Source organism: Carassius auratus, unplaced genomic scaffold (genome assembly GCF_003368295.1).
Source record: "Carassius auratus strain Wakin unplaced genomic scaffold, ASM336829v1 scaf_tig00000254, whole genome shotgun sequence".
NCBI lineage: Eukaryota > Metazoa > Chordata > Actinopteri > Cypriniformes > Cyprinidae > Carassius > Carassius auratus.
In genome coordinates, this window is record NW_020523286.1 from 1,844,032 (window position 1) to 1,862,212 (window position 18,181).

General features: G+C 37.7%; 1 protein-coding gene across 1 annotated transcript; it reads right to left on the minus strand.

Annotated features, from left to right (window-relative positions):
• Positions 1-913: 913 nt before the first annotated feature.
• Positions 914-17,223, minus strand: ano11 (anoctamin 11). The gene is made up of 23 exons (XM_026241839.1): positions 16,729-17,223; positions 12,984-13,101; positions 12,705-12,898; positions 12,511-12,618; positions 12,265-12,401; positions 12,093-12,150; positions 11,408-11,518; positions 11,130-11,295; positions 10,772-10,862; positions 10,130-10,226; positions 9,759-9,902; positions 7,577-7,714; positions 7,350-7,448; positions 7,108-7,210; positions 6,722-6,833; positions 6,570-6,624; positions 5,860-5,957; positions 4,925-5,061; positions 4,278-4,483; positions 3,875-4,017; positions 3,498-3,588; positions 2,778-2,909; positions 914-1,513 (listed from the first exon to the last, which is right to left on the minus strand). Exons 1-23 carry the CDS (start codon positions 16,858-16,860, stop codon positions 1,490-1,492), a joined length of 2,694 nt encoding a protein of 897 aa, XP_026097624.1. The 5' UTR covers positions 16,861-17,223; the 3' UTR covers positions 914-1,489.
• Between the last annotated feature and the right edge of the window lie 958 nt (positions 17,224-18,181).

Consider the following 18,181-nt stretch of genomic DNA (forward strand, 5'->3'; position numbering starts at 1 on the left):
ATTCTGTGTTCCAGACCCAACCATTTTTTTTTCTTCTATGGGATAATAATGGAGATGTTTGGAAGAATGTTCAAGCTACTGTTTTCCATACAATAAAAGTGAATGGCGACCACAAAACGGTGACCACAAAATTTTCAGTGACTCATGATTTACATTTCACTATGTTTATTACATAACCTATATGGCTTAAGGAGTAGAGCTGCACAATTAAATAAACTGCTAAATAAATATATGCACTATGCATTTCAGAGTGCAGCACGGCACTGAGCAGCTCATTTTCTAGTGATTTTAGTGGCTTGTTTTGCAGGAAATGCTGATCTACTCAAACTCTTTTACAAGCGCTGCATTTAGCTTGCTTATGATGTGCATTTAGGAATGCAACATGTACCAACCATCTTTCTAAATGTGTAATTAGAAGCGCTCAGGCTCAAGACATGGTCGTACTGATAATTGCCTCTTTATTTCTCTCTCTTCCAAATTGTGCAACCCTACAAACAAGCACCGCAAACTGTTTTGTTTTTTTTAAGGTTGCAATTATTATTTATTTGATCAGAAATTACATTTACACAGAATATAAATAAATGAATGGATGGATGGACGGATGGATGGACGGACGGATGGACGGTCAGATAGACAATGCAGTCCTATCAAAATCAGAAGATATGAAATATAATATACGGGTATTATGTACCACTTATTATCCTTTTTAACAGTGCTTATTTGAGACTTGACAGTCCTTGATCATCCTCCACTTTCATTATTCAAAAGAGACCAGTGGTAACATCAGTTAACACATCTCCTTTTGTGTTCCAAAGAGCAAAGGAAGACATTTATCTGCAATGACATGAGTTTTTTTAAACTTTTGGCTAAACTGTCCTTTTAAATCCTGTCCTCCAGCATGTAAACACTTCAATGGTTTTTGAACGGTTATTGAAACTAGCTTTATTTTTAAACATAATTCCTTAAACAGCCTGGAGATAGACATGACAAATGCAAATATATTAAGGTATTATTCAGAGAAGCACTTCACACTAACACAATGTAGAATGGGCTTCTTGATGTCTTTCACAATTTTCCTTTTGTCAGTAGTACAAATATATACTTTAGTATTAATGTAGAAAAGCAAACCTCCCTGTCCTCCCAGTAAATCCGAACAGGGATATATCATTTATCAGAAGGGCAGAGAAAGTGAGATGTGTAGGTGATCACATGTCTTAGTATAGTTGGAGCCAGAGGAAGTCATACAGTATGTAAACAGCCGTTTGTTAAAGTAAAGTAGAGGTGGTAGTGTACAATTTTGGCATAGACCTCTACATTTTGAAATGCATGCTCACACACACTCAATCAACCAGCACAAAACCAAGCCAAGTTTCAAGTCCAAGTGCATTTTTTTTAAACAAGTCCCTATTGGATCATTTCTAAAGGGTGTAAATTGTTTTCTTAGCGACTGTGCCCCCTTCTGGAGAAGCCCCTGCTCTGCAGGTCAGTCTCATGTAGCGAGGCGCTTCGCTTGCTACAGGAAGAAAAGCAGAGAAATAAAAAGAAAAAAGAAAGAAGTACATTGTTTAGAGGCATACTCAATTACTCACAAAATTGTATTAAAATGATGGTTCACCCTAAATTTACCCTTAAGTTTTTCCAAACATGTATGAGTTTCTTTCTTCTGCTGACCACAGACGAAAGTATTATGAAGAATGTTGGTAACCAGATGCTTGATGGTAGTCACTCACTTGCATTTTTTTTCCCCATACTATGAAAGTCATTGGGTACCAGCAACTGTTTGGTTAACAGCATTCTTCAGAATAGTTTTTTTTTTTTTTTTTTGTCCTCAACAGAACAAAGAAACTATTTATATTAGTTGTAGAATGATGAGAGTAAATGATGACAAGCATGTTTAATTATAAAAACATTTTAATTATACTTTTTAAATACTTTTAAAATCTATATTTAGAAGCAGGTCTGTTTCTAAACTATTGAAAATAAGTACAATTTTAAGTACAAAAAAGGACAAAATAAAAAACATAATACCCTAGAACACGGCCATGCACAAACATTGAAATCCTGGCAATATTCAGAATTATGTTTTTTCAGTGGCAGACCCTTAAACTTTTACATTTGGTTCCCCATAACCTTGAATATTCTATTACTTCACAGTTCAGAATCGAGTCCGCATAGCCAAATATAAACTCTGACCTTAAAGAAGCAGAAGCAGAAGCAGAACATCACCCTAACACATATTTTCCAGGAAAGTGGGTTGAAAAATGTTTTGATCTTTTTCCATCCTCTACTCTACAGAATATGTGAAGTACATAAACCAGGGCAGTAAAAAAAAAAAAAAAAGTACCGGTAATTCCAAGGTTTTTGCTCCACTTTTACTAGAGTGCTAGAACTATGTCACACATTAATTTCATTTTTTTTTTTATTCGATTTTATTAGATTTAAAAAATAAAAGAATACAACAGCCAAGCAGAAAAGCTTATTGGCGATGCCAATATTTGAAAAATGACAATTATCGGCCGATATATCGGCCCTGGTGAAATATCGGTCGACCACTAGCTGTAAATCAACAAACTGTTCTGCTGCCTGAGAAGTCTGTCTGAAATTCATTTTCTGAGGTACTATTGTGTGCAAGCAGGCAACAAGGCCAATTTTTAAATCGCAGCCTCAGTCTCTGAGCTCTCTAGTGTGAGAGGTAATGAGAAGCATGGCTCACAGTGAGTGGGCACTGAAGGTTGTGGACATCACTATGTGCACTAACATCACCTAAAGCTACTCACCAGCAGGGCCTCCTGGTTATCAGCCAAAGCCTGTTTAGCCAGGTAACGCTCCCGCTTGATCTTCAGCTCCAAGGACTCAGGGATGTCGGGAACCATCCAGTCGATGACACGCAGGACGAAGAACACCACATGCTGAGGATGAGTACACACACTTTATTAAAGATGACCACAGAATAGAAATAATTATTAGATAATAATAAAGACACCGAAAACAGCTAGGTCATTATACAGAAAACCTAAATTGCCATCAAAGCATTTTTACTATCGTAATTGAAGACATTTCTGGGTAGAGCATGATATTCAGAAAATGATGGTGATATTTATATGGCTTAAAGCACTTTTCTCCACTTCACTTATTAATGCTTTTTATTCGTTCATTTACAAATGGATTTTTTATTTTTATTTACCATTTAAAAAGATCTATTTTTATATAATTATATACATTGTCAATTAATTCATGTATTGTTTTTTTCCCTTGTGTGTGTGTGAGATGCTCTTTACTGTCGAATGTGTTTGTAGAATGTAATATCTGTTTATTTAATTAAAAAATAACTAAAACGCTGGAACTTTAATGAAAATCTGACATTATCAGCTTAGACCAAATGGGGTTCATTTTGATTTAATGTTGAATTTTAATTGGTCACAGTGTACACTGGGAAGCTCAAATTCAAGACAGAATATGACTGTGATGTGGTTTGCAGGAAAAAGATCAATGATTACCTCAAAGGCAATGATAAAGCCCAGTCTTACAGCCAGAAGCTCCCAATACACCAGCGTGTATTTTCCATCTTCATCCCGAAATGCTTTATATCTGACAATAAGAAAAAAAAAGACCACAAGAGAAGAAAATCGAACAGTGCTGACAGCTACTATAAGTATTCTATTTTACAGTTCACTGCTTTGATTAACAATTTTCCCCTCTACTGCAAAACTATACAACAGCCAGGACACTCCTGAGAAACAAGATAATACAATAATACAAAATACAATAACGTTTTTTTTTTTTTTTTATCCTGAAATAAGAGGAAAAACATATTTTTTGCAGTTTTACATTGCAAAACTGATATATTCAGATTTTCCAGCATTAACAATGTTACCTGCACACAGTATGACTGGAGTAGTTATAACTGGGTGGAGAGTAAGCCAGCGTGAAGTTGACATAACCATGCAGGTCATTGTTAAACTTGTACTGGTACAACAGGCGAGGCAAAAAATCTGAGGTAAATGCAATGAGGAAAGCCTGAGGGAAAGATGTTAAAAATAATGTTGGATTGGTGTAACGTCACAAGACAAGTCATTTATGTATGTCACAAAACAAAAATGTACCAATATCATACTAAATGTGCGGTTACATTAACTGTTACTCAAGCCATCTGTGTAAGCTGTGCTTCATACATCACTATTGACATTAAGTATTTTTTACTGCAAAACGTAACCTAGATTTTGCTGATTTAATATCTGAAGTATCAAAAAATATTAAAATTTTTTGTAGGTGCTCACATTGACTATGACAGACACGTGGGACAGTGCCTCCAGTATGATGAACCACACACCAATGTGCTGGGCTCGCTCCGCCACGGGTCTCCGGTATTCACACACAAACTTATAAGCGTCCAGCCTCACTTCCACCCAGTTATTCAGCAGGGCAAAGAGAGGAGCCAGAGGAAAGGCCGCCACAAATATGGTGATGAAGCCAAACTGCAGGACTGGCAGCAATGGAGATCAATTAGTGTAAGTTTATTACAAGCATAGCAAGAGCGCCTGTACAGAAATGTAACACATATTTAAAGTTTATAAGAAGTTGCATTATACGGTAGGTAAAAATATGATACATTAGCAGAAATGACTATGACGAGAAATTCACTATTGTAAATACTACTGTTGAAAAGTTTTGGTTTCTAACTAACCCCAAACTTTTGACTAGTCGTCTACTTATTTTTATATAACGACCTGGGCTGTTAGAAATGTTTTTTATTTGTCATGTCTCGTCTTGTCTAGTACATCAAGTGAGCCAGGACTGCCACTGGTGCCCCTCAAGAAATGAGGTCCATGATGTTCCAGCGTCAGTAGCTACACATTTTTTAACAAACATGAAAAAAATAAAAAATAAAAATCACATTAAAAAAGGATCAATATTATAATCTTACCAATCTCCAGATACTCATCAAAAAGCCCCTCACATGGAATCAACTCATAGTCTTGCTCCCAGCGCTTGGGCTGCTCTGCCTTCTGGGCCTTTTTCACAGACGATAAGGCGCGTTTCTGTCTCCAAGCCTTTATTTTACTGAAAAGCAGAAAGAGGGCAAAGAGAGAGTGAGACAACCAAAGCAATAGACCCTGTGTTCTGTTGATGATGATGATGATGATGATGGCTCTTCTGAGACTATTTCTAGCTCTGAAATAGAACTGTGCTCATTTGGAAGATCCAGTTTTGCCTGAGTTTAACTCTGGGAATGCATAATTGATAAGGGAGTGCTAAAAGCTTCTCCTCTGTGACATTTATTCTGCTAAACCGCTAGAACTGCTGCCTTAAGTGAGAGACATGCTGCAGTACTGGCAGTGATACAGTCATCTGTCTGCTCATTGCACCCTACAGTGATATCTGCAGGCAAATCAATATACAAAACAGTCTAAAAGTAAAAACAGCTATTCTTGCTCACATTTATGCACTTTTATTACTGTACAGCTACATGAAAGCACACAGCCCATCTATGATTGTAGAGACTGCTATTGTTTTATAAATAAAATATTTTCTACCCTTTACCCATAAATCCAACCCTCACAGAAATGTGTTGCGGTTTAAGATGTTCATTAGAATGTTTATTAATTATTCAATATGTTTTCCACAATGTAGGCTAAGCCGGACCCACACATACACCTCCACAGAAGAGTGCTGTGCCAACCCTGCAGCACAGACCTAACACTGCTGACTTGCTTTTCTCAGAGGACCAAATCAAATCATTTTGATTCTGCAGTGTTGAGACTTAAGACGTTTTCTAGTTTGGTTTGCTCTACAACATAAGAAGCTTTTATGTGCAGCTCCAATGAATATCACTAGCCAGGCTCTGAGGGAGAAACGTACGGGATGACAAACTCCTGAACGTTGTTGATAAGTTGTTTTCCCACCATGATGATGCAGAGCTGCTCAGCCAGTTCTATCAGACAACCTCCTGGTCCACACTGCAACCACACATGCACAATCATTAATCTTTTTGAAATAAATATCTTATAAATCACAGAGGCTGCATTTATTTAGTTAGATATCTAATGTTAAACCATTTTGAGAAATATTAGAATTTAAAACACCTGTTTTCTATTTACATATATTTTAAATGCAATTTATTCCTGTGATGCAAAGCTGGATTTTCAGCAGCCATTACTTCAGTCTTCAGTGTCACATGATCCCTCAGAAATCATTCTTATAATCTGATTTGGTGCTCAAGAAACATTTCTTGTTATTGTCAATGCTGAAGATGAATAGAAAGTCCAAATACACATCATTCATTGCAAATTACTGTAACTTTTGCACAATTTAATGCCTTAAGTTATTATTCTCTTTAAAAGGAAATATTACTGACACTAAATGTCTCAAAGGTAGTGTAGCCTACATTATAAGAAAAATACTTCTGTTTTGAAAAAGCTACAAATACAGTGCAACCTATTGTGGATGTTTATCATTTATTATTAAAAGGCTGTTTTGAACACATGACTCTGATTTGTGATCTTTTTACAAAATATTGTTAAGTAATGAACGCTAGTCTATAATCACAAAACTGAAGGCAAAGCACTCACATCCTCGTTCCGCATCCCGAACAGTGTGCCATAATGACCAGGATAGCCCACAAATCTGCAATAAAAACAATAGAAATGCACTGAAAGCTTTGAATTTTTGGAAAATTATGGCACAAAATGCTTCGGTCTGGTAGGCTAATTTAAAAGGTTACCTGCCCTTGAAGAAGGCTACATAGAAGGGCGACGAGTAAAAGTTGACAAACTGGAAGATGAAGACTTTAAATGTAAAGGCATCTTCATATTGTGTCTGTGTTCTGTGCATTTCTGCAGGGAAAAATATTTCAGGAAGAGCCTTATTTGGGGAAACGAGATAAATTAGATTTATTTGACGGCATGTATGTGTCTCAAAGCTTTACTGTAACTGCCATGGAAAATAGGACTAAGGTCTAGAGTCCTAATGGCTTATTGATTCTCAAAGCAAGTGTGGATGGGCAGGTTCATTACCCCGAGCCACATAAAATGGCAACACTGGCCTGATTTGATTTAAAGCCCTGAGCATGTGTTGCTTTATGGGGTCTGATGTGTGCAGAAAGCTTACCCCATTTAGTGAGCTGTTCTGCTAGTGCTGTGTAGACCTGCCCCATCAGCAAGATCAAAGCCAGGTTCACCAAAGTGCTGGAGATATTGGCAATATTCCCAGCCTGGAAGGGAAAAAAAAATGTGTGTGCGGAGTGGATTCAGACTTCAAGAGCTACTGCAGGTAAGGAGGAGATTGATGAAATGGTGCAGTACGTTAAGTTTCTTATATTTTAATTGAATGCAGATCGACGGGGTGCCCACCTGAGTACGCAGAACAGAACTCCCAGTTTCAAACATCATTACGCTCACTATACTGCGGTATATGATCACTGTGACCAAGAAGATCATCACTACACACAGCTGGGAAAAAAGGTTGAGAGATAGAGGAACAATTATGGGTGGCAATTATGACATATTATCTCCCCTCTAACAGGCAAATTAAAATTTTGTAGCTCCGTTAAACCTCTGACAACTCCAGTGGGTCTCACCATTATAATAATGACCATAGAGCCAGTCAGCATGCGGGAAATCCGGGCATTTTCAGGAAAGTGGGGTTCCTTTACTCCTGTCACTGGGTTTTCTTCCATTGCAGGGGCCATCGCAGCAAACTCAGGACGTGGTGGTTCCTGCTCAGTAAAAAAAAATAAGATGCTCATGCCATCACACTGCTCCATGTTTCACAGATGAAGTTGTATGCTTTGGATCATGAGCTGTTCCAAGCTTTCTCCATACTTTTTTCTTTCTGTCATTTTGGTACAGGTTGATCTTAATTTCAGGCATGCAAAGAATGCTTTCCCAGAAGTGTTCTGGCCTTTCTAGATATTTTTTTTTGGCAAAGTCTAATCTGGCCTTGTTTGCACCTTTTGGTGAACCCTCTGCATTTGTTCTTGTGAAGTCTTCTTTTGACTGTAGACTGATAGAGACACACCTACTTCCTGGAGCGTGTTCTTCACTTGGCTGGATGTTGTGAAAGGATTTTTCTTTACCATGGAGAGAATTCTCCGATCATCCACCAAATCTAAGCTGACAGAGCGTGTTAAAATTGTAAAAGATTTGAATAAGACAGTTACCTACTGGACCGAAAAAAAAGTACAAAGAATCTCTTGGATTACAATTTGCATGTAGACGGATGTACTGTTACTTCCTCTACAGTCAAACATCCGGGTGTTATATTAGACAACAACTTGTCTTTTGAAAATCAGATTTCCCATGTTACAAAAACAGCATTCTTCAATCTTAGAAATATTGTCACACCATGTTAGCCGTTTCTGTTGCAAAAAAAACTTGTTCACTTCATGCATTCATTACCTCTAAACTGGACTATTGTAATGCACTTCTAGGTGGTTGTCCTGCATCTTCAGTAAACAAGCTACAAGTACTCCAAAAAGTAGTCCAAAATGCAGCGGCTAGAGCCTTTACAAGGTTAAGAAAATATGATCATATTACACCAATTTCACATTCTCTGCACTGGCTACCTATTAAGTTCCATATCAATTACAATATGTTATTACTTACTTAATGGTTTAGTTCCTGCGTACCTAACTAGTCTTCTACCATGCTACAATCCGTTCCCTAAAGTCACAAAGCTCTGAACTTTTGATAGTTCCTAAGATAGTAAAGTCCACTAGAGGAGGAAGAGATTTTTCACATTTGGCTCCCAAACTCTGAAATAGCCTTCCTGATAACGTAAGAGTTCAAACATGCTCTCTGTTAAAATTATTGCTGTTAATAGTGTTCATTGTCTATCTGCATCATTAACTGAATTTTACTGTACATTTCTGCCATATGTACATCAATTTGACAGTCACCACTGATAGGCTACTACAAAATATATTGTAGAAACTTAATTTTCTGTAAAGCTGCTTTGCAACAATTTGTACTGTGAAAAGAGCTATACAAATAAACTTGAACTGAATTGTTGTCCTCGGTGGAAGTCCATGCCTTTTTATGTTGCTGAGCTCACCAGTGCATGCTTTTTTCTGTGAAAGAATGTACCACACTGTTGATTTGGCCACTCCAAATGTTCCTGCGATCTCTCTATTGTTTTTTGTTTTTTTGAAGCCTAACAATTGTCCGTTTCACTTGTATGGATCGATCCTATATCTGAATGATGTGGGTTCACAGCAACAGCTCCCAAATGCAAATGGCACACTTAGAATCAACTCCAGAACCTTTACCTGCTTAACAGATGTAGAAATAACAAAAGAATAGCCCACATCTGTCCATGAAAGCTTTTGAGTCAACTGTTCAATTACTTATGGTCCCTTGAAAACATATTAAAGTATTAAAATATATATGGACTTTGTTTACTAACTGTATACAGGTGCATCTCAATAAATAAGATTGTCGTGGAAAAGATCATTTATTTCAGTAATTCAACTCGAATTGTGAAACCCGTTTATTAAATAAACTCCGTGCACACAGACTGAAGTAGTTCTAAGTCTTTGGTTCTTTTAATTGTGATGATTTGACTCACATTTAACAAAAACCCACCAATTCACTATCTCAACAAATTAGAATACTTTAGAAGACCAATAAAAAATTAAATAAACTATGTAAAAAATAATGCATTTTTTTAAATGAAGCATTAATATGTTAGACTGCACCCAATAAACACAATAATAAAATAAAGTAAAGTCAAACGCCCATTTAAGAAAATGCAAGTCAAACCTCCTCTTCATGGAAATCCATGCAGTCCCAGTGATGAGCGAGAGTGGCATTCTTGCGTTTCCAGTATTCTAGGAACGTGACGGCCCACAAAGACATGAACACACTGAAGAAGACCGTGCCAGGATGATCAAACAGATAACCCACCTATAGAAGAGTTTCAATTAACCACAACCGATACAAAATCATTGACCATGCTACATTAAAAGAATTATGACATAAAACAACTTTACATAATAAAGTCAGTATAATGGAGTCATACTGTACTCAGATCTTCATAAACTACTATACACAAACACATCCAATGCTATAATATTGTGTCTCTCACATACAGTACACAACTCAAACGAAGGTTTTTAGCCAGAGATGATTACCTTGGCCATGGGACAGATGTCTGATATATTCCAGGGTTTACAGGTTTCACACAGAGGACACATTAGATAAAGACCTCCACTCTCGCAGATTTCCTTCCTGTAGATGGCAAATGGAAACAGGCAACAATGGCACAGCTTAAATGGAAGCATGAAAACATAAAAACTAAAACAGCCTCTGTTTTTGAAGTATGCTGTCCTGGTGAAATTGTGCTGATCAAACGTAAGACAATATTAGAAATCTGGTAGGAATGTAGTAAGAGAGTGGTTACAAGAAGCAATAGTTTTATGTTAAGATCCACAGATCAACAGAGTGTGCAGATGAATGTGTCTAGCACATATACACACACATACAGTGCTATTAATTTAGTATCGCTTTACGGTCTCTTGCTCTCTGATTCTCATTATCTTGCTTGCTTATTCTGAGGTGTAAACTGCAGCAAATATTTCCAACTCATCGCTATTAGTCCCTCAAGTACATGCGGTCAACAGTTGCTATAGTAACAAATAAAGGTCCATTGATATTACATTATTTCTGATAGCAGCGAAATAGCTTAGAGGAACACTAAATGTGCGAGTCATGTAGAGAAGAAAGAAGTTCAGTGCTGCAACTGAAACAAAATCGATAATATGGGAGACACCTACGCTGGGGTATTGGATCCCATTGTCAAAATACCCGAAACAAAGACGCATGTCCCAACCAATGCAGCAGGTAAAAGCCAGGCTGTGTAAAATCCTGAAAACAGTGGGAATTTGGTCATTATTTGTTATAATAGTGACAGTGATTTGTTATAATTGACAGTACTTGGGGTTTGTGACACTAGCCATGCCTAGGGAATGGATTTCAAAACATATTTCATATAATTGTTTTTAATTTAATAACAAATATATTACTGTATTACTAACAAATATATAAAAATAATAAGAAAATAAAAAATATTAATGTATAAAAATATGCGTGACACATACGCAAATATGAATAGGATCTATGGTGCCTACTCACCCAACCATGCAAAATAAAGCGCAATCTTCTCTCCAAAGTATTCACGGATGTGATCCAGAGGCTGGTACTTATACCATTTTAACCAGTTGGACCAATAGTGATACAGTACCTGCCTCTTGTTCAACTGATCGGGCTGCACGTCACAACCTGGGAGCTCAAATGGACCCTTTAAAAAAGAGAAAAGCTGACAGTGTATGAAGTTGTACTTCTAATAAGACACATGTTTTAAGTGCATTGCTGTACTTCTAATAAGACACGTTTGGTGTCTTGTGCCTAACCTCATGCAGAGGGAATGCACCAGTAAAAGCCCCCTCATTCAGAAGACGAGCGACTCCAACTTCTGCACGCTTCCTCCTGCCATACACGGTCCTTGCTAAGATTTCATACACCTGCAATGAGAACAGGTGTAAGCAATTATCATACACTTATTCCATCACACACACTACCATTCAAAACTTTTAAGATTTTTAATTAATCAACACTTTCTTACATAAAAGATACATTACATTTATCAAGTCACAATAAAGACATTTACATATATACAATTTTTTTTTAAATAAAAGCCACACATTCTATTCATCAAAGGTTTCCTCAAAAATATTAAAGTGCCACAACAACTTTTCAACACTGATATAATACGAAGAAATGTTACTAGAGCATCAAATCAGCATATTAGAATGATTTTTGAAGGATCATGTGACACTGAAGCCTGAAGTAACGGCTGCTGAAAATTCAGATTTGTGATCACATGAATAAATTAAATGTAAAAAAAATTATAAAAAAATGAAAACGTTATTTTGAACAAAGGCATGCAGCCTTGGTGAGCAAAAGAGATTTATAAAATAAAAAAAATCTTACTGACCCCAATCTTTTGAATGTTACTGTATGTAATCATTTATTAAACTATTGCAACTATGTGATACCCAATTCTGCTTTTCTCAGGGCTGTCTAAAGCACACTCACAATGCGGTGTCTTTGTGTGTTGGTGAAGTAGTTTTCACGGTCATCAGAGCCCAGAAACCTGAAAGTCAAAGTAAATAGCTATTTTTACACATCTGTTTCTGCAAGGAGTTGATCATCTTGTACACTTCTATATTTAAAAAAAAAAAAAAAAAAAAAAAAAAAATAGCCTAACTTTTCCATTTTGGACTTGCGGAAGGCACATGTGTAGTAGTCCACAGGACGGTTGGGGACTGAGTCTTTCATGATGTTCGGCACCCAGAGCTTCTGAAGAACTTGAGCAGAAGTGTTGAAGTCTGGGTGCGGCTGTGCCTTTCAATAAACATATACAAATAATTTTAGGGCTCAATGCAATTGATTGTGTTATTTCAAGCCCTCTGTATTTGCATTGGGGAGGTGAACACAAGAACATGTCTCTTACCTGCAGAGGTGCTCTAAGACATAACTCCTCAGCGTAGAACACCAACACATCCCATGGAGCATGGAGCTTCAGATAGTGTATAGCCTTTTTTACACTGGATGATTCCTCCTGATAACAAAGAGAAAGGCATTAGAAGCAATACGGTAAGTACTATAAATGGCACTGCACTGAGAAAATTAACCTAATAGCTTAACCTTTTCCATCAACAGTCCCGCACTCTGGAGGTTCTGGATGAATCTGTCCCTCCATCGGGCCAGCTGAGCTTTTCTTCTCTCTGACCTGCTCTCCTCCTGTGCTGCTTCTACTGCCTCCCCTGCAGCCTCCCCTTGTGACTGCCCCCGACTTCGACGCTTTCGACGTACCTTCACCTCCCACACCAGCACAAAGTCTGGGGCAAGAACGAATAGGCTTAATATTACTACTTGGGCAGCAACGCGGTTGGCTTATTTACAGCGTTTTAATCAAGCCATCACCTATTTTTGTTTGCCCGTCTCTGAAATAGTTGCCTGAGGGGTAGACAGGTGGGCTTGAAGTCCGCTCACAGTGAACATATATGGGGTCATCATCCTCATCATTAGCAGCAGTATTCAACTGTTAAGACAACATGAATAGGTCTTATACAGGAATAGTTCTCACAAAATTTTGGAAAATGTACTCACCCTCAGACCACCCCAATATGAAGAATAGTTATTTGTTCATCAAAACAGATTTTGAGAAACTAAATATTCCCTCAGTGGATCCACCAATGGATCCTCTGCAGTGAGTGGGTGCCATGAATGAGTTCACTTCAAACAGCTGATAAATATGGAGCCAAAAGAGTCTCAATAAAGATAAATGCACACACATGATTCATAAATACACACACAGGATACACAAATGCGCACAAAATTTACAAATGCACACACAACATTTTTAAAGCACAGAAGATTCACAAATGCATACAAAATTCAGAAATACACACACAATTCAGAAATGCAAACAACATTTACAAATGCACTCAAGATTCACAAATGCACAGAACAAGATTCAGAAATGTATTTCTGATGCACACACACATATATCTTGATTTACAAACTGCTTGCGGTCTGTGAACTTCACTGCATTTGTGTGTGAATTTTGAGACTCCCCTGACTTGGCTCGACACACAAATACCTTTTTTTAAAACAGGGAATGATCTGCAACCAATCAGATATCTCCCTTGTTTTAGCCAATCACAAGAATGCACCCCACGTGGGGGATTGTTTACTTATTAGCCAATCAGCGAACGACTCACTTTCCTCAGCGAACGATTCACTTTCCTCGCGCAGCGAACGACTCACTTTCCTCACGCAGCCGGCGACCCACTTTGCGCAGCAGGAGACTCACTTTCCGAGAGTCACTTTCCTAAGCGAACGACTCACTTTCCTCACGAGTCACGCAGCGAATGACTCACTTTCCTAGCGAACGACCCACTTTCCTCATCGAACGATTCACTTTCCTCACGAGTCACGCAGCGAACGATTCACTTTCCTCATGCAGCCGGTGGCTCACTTTCCTCTTGCAGTGGACCACTGACTCTCTCTTCATGTAGGGACCGAATTATTATAATTAAAGTGACTTCTATATTGCATCCAAAAGAATATTTAGATATATTTAAATATTAAAAAAGGTTTTTTTTTTTCCTTTCATTAAAATATTTCAATAAAATTAAATAATTGCCTATTGCAAATTTATGAATCCATGGTTAACTTTTTTTCTGCAGTCACTGGGCTATATGTATTGAGACATTGATAAATTTATATAAAAATTATAAAAAAGTAAACCTGAATTGTAATCTAAACATCTGTATTTTCATACAATTTCATGTAGGCTTTAATATGCAGCACCACAGGCATATCACGCTGTGTGAAAGCGTTCATGTGATTGGCTTATAAGTAAACAATCCCCCACGTGGAGTGCGTTCTTGTGATTGGCTAAAAGAAGGGAGATATCTGATTGGTTGCTGACAATTCCCTGTTTAAAAAAAAAGCATTTTTGTGTTGAGTCAAGTCAGGGGAGTCTCAAAATTCACACACAAATGCAGTGAAGTTCACAGACCGCAAGCAGTTTGTAAATCAAGATATATGTGTGTGCATCAGAAATACATTTCTGAATCGTGTCCTGTGCATTTGTGAATCTTGAGTGCATTTGTAAATGTTGTTTGCATTTCTGAATTTTGTGTGCATTTCTGAATTTTGTATGCATTTGTGAATCTTCTGTGCTTTTTAAATTTTGTGTGTGCATTTGTAAATTTTGTGCGCATTTGTGTATCCTGTGTGTGTATTTATGAATCATGTGTGTGCATGTATGAATCCTATGTGTGCATATGTGAATGAAGTGTGTGCATTTATCTTTATTGAGACTCTTTTGGCTCTATAGGATAAAAACCTAAAAATAATCCACGAGTAATTTGCATGGCTCTTGTATACCAACTACGTCTTGTGAAGAAAAAAGATGCATGTTTGTTGAAACAAATCCACAACTTTTTTTTTTTTTTTTTTTTTGCTAATGGTCAGAGCAGCTCATTTTCATTTAAAGTGGACAAACACAAGTTATGGACTACTAATTATGGACTTATGGACTAATATGTGATGCTTACTTTTTTGTTTGCACACGAAGCGCTGGTATTGATCCCTCTTTTAGAAGCAATCTTTGCACAATTCCAGCTGAACTGACCTTTGTTTTTGAGGCAGCCGAATACGGCATAAAATGTTAGTATAGCAAAGTGGTCTATGGAGACTCCTATGTTTGTTGGTGCATCCCAACACACAACACTTTTAATGGCTCTTTGGCACTGACATTGTACGTCCAGCAGCTACAGCAAGAAACCATAATGGCAGAAGTGCAGCATCTCACTCAGGGCTGTGTATGTGCTAACAGTGCAGAAAGCATCAAAAATGGGCGGGACTTTCCCTGACTATGTCGTCATAGTCTGGAACTGCTCGTGTGGAGAGACTGTTTATGATTTAGTGGATTTTCACCATTATAGGCTGGTTGTTTTCACACACTGCGGCCACACAACTGTGTTCAAACACCTTAGAAAAGTGATTTTGGCATTCTATGGCACCTTTAAAGATGAATTTGCTTATTACGAACGTAGATTTTTGCTTCACAATTAACTATTGTAATATTTTTATCAGTTTTTTTAAACTCTCATTCTGATGTTTCATTCCTCCAAATCTGCTGAAAAAAAACCCCTAAGCTGGTTGGCTGGTTTTAACTGGTTTAAAGCTGGAAGTAGCTTGTTTAAGATGGTCTCTCAGCCTGGCAGAGTTAGTTTTAACTGGTTGTTGAAGAAGTGGTCAATGCCCCTTAGAACCACCCTGTAAACCAGCTAGGACAACTGTTTTTTGTTTTTATTATTATTATTAATAAACAAAATCATCTACATCTTGGTTATCCAGAGGTTGATTAAATTTTCAGCAAGTGTATTTTTTTGGTTTAAACTTACTTGTGTGGAGAATCGGAAGTGGAAGTGGAGTGGAGTGGAAAATCAGGGTTAGTGTGGCTTGCGGGCAGCATTAAATATTTGATTAATTTTCAAATCAACCTTCAGTATAAAGTGTATTCGGACTGGAAATAACATCAGTGACTGGAAGTTACATCAGGGATGTTAACCATTGGTGTAATGCAAAAAGAATGAATCAAAGTAATGAAATGAATGAGTGTTTTTGAAGGAACAGGTTGAGTGAATGATTTAAATGACTCATTAATAAAGGCTGTCACTTGTTACCACCTACTGGAAAAATCTCCACCACTAATGCACACATTGAAAGTCTGTCTAGAATGCACAAACACAGACAAGATACACTGAAAAGTCTAGCAGTTGGACTGCTGCTCGGCCAATCAAATTCAAGGACTGGAAGTTGGGAACTGTTGTAAATGACCATTTGACAAAAATTACAACTATACTGGGTTTTATTGAAGACAGGTAAAAACATTTAAGGATTAAACCCAATAGTTAAATATAATTAATGCATCCTTTAGAAATAGGTCTAAATTTCTGCATTAACATAACAAACCACCAGGTTGCCTAATCAGCAAAGTCATGTGCTAATTTTAGCAAACAGCCAAACACCTCTGCAAGGAGTTAAACGATGTTGCTACACACAGCAACTAGAACTCGTTTTGATGAACAAATAGATCTCATAAAGTATGCATCAGTACATAATCCCATACAACACATATCAGTACACTCACATATCTGGGAGGGATGAAGCCCCCATTTTGCAAGCTTCCATAACTGTCTGGACCATGAGTCTCGCCGCTGTAGTCCAGATCCAGAAGAACCTCCCGATCCATCAGCACCTCAGGGTTCCTCTTCTTCAGCATGACAATCAGACACAGCCAGAATCAACCGCTGAGGTGGGGCTAGAAGAGACTAGGTCTTTTGACTCACATTCAGAGCCTCAGTACAACTGATCTATGTATACAGTCCCACTTTCCAGTCCAGGTACTCCTGCAGAACATCAGCATCCAATAAATTATGCATATAAATTACATTTGAGATAAAAGTATGAGTGCATTCCCCCAAAGAAGAGCTGCAGGAGATGAGACAGAGGAAATGCACTAAGTGCCTCTATAAATGGATGCGAGAACACAAGCGCAGAAGTAGGTCTGCAGCATCTCTGCACACTCTCTCTCTCTCGCTCGCTCGCTCATTCACTGCATCCCTCTCCTCTCCTCTCCTCAGCACTCTAGAGGGACACCTACCGTAAATCCTCTGGCATACGAGCCTCTTCTTTCATTTTCAGCATGGAAAAACATATGTAAATACACTTTACAACAAGAATGCATACATCCTGTTTCCTGTTAAAAACACATGCAAAATGCAGTGTCATTTATAGGTAGAAATTTATTTAAATCATTATTCATCTGATACTCAAGAAGAGATGATCACATTTTTAATGCATGATTTCACATAAATCCAGACTCCGATACAATTTAGATGCACTAAAATTGTGCGTTTTAGAAGGAGCATATATCTTAATGCCTAAAAAGGTACACATCTACTAGAAGGACCATCACAGTGCAAAACCTTTCAGTGCAAAGAAGTAAAAGGTTGCACGGGATAATGAAACATTGCTACCTTAAAGTTAGGATTGAACAAATTGGCTGAGTCAGAAGAATGACGCTTTTCATTGCTTTATTTGCTTTCCCATTATTTGCATTGGGTATATTTATGTCTTGCACTAATCATTAGCACTTAACAGCAATTAAACTCTGCCATTAGCAATCTGAATGGTATTTGCAGACTTCTGGGTCAGTCTTAAGTGCTGCATGCTTGGCTGAGAGCCACAGCTACTCAAGTGCAAGAGGTTCAAGAGACATACAAACATTTAGAGTTCAAATAATTGGCACGGTGTCAATAAAATTCTCTCTGTATATGTACCATGTGATCCTTTTGCTTGATATTTCCCCCATCCCCCCAATCTCTGTGGTGCGTTAATATTTTACTGCGGCAGTGCAGACAGAGAGGGGAGAGAAATAAAGAGAAGGGGTTGGGCAGTTAAAGTGACAGGGAGGAGGGTCTGAGCACCTTCTGTCCATTGAGTACAACGGCAAGGATGACTGGAAAAGCAGTAATGCCACCTAAAGGGAGAAATTCACCACTATATATTAGGAAAGCAAGAAGATAAATGGAAATGTGGGC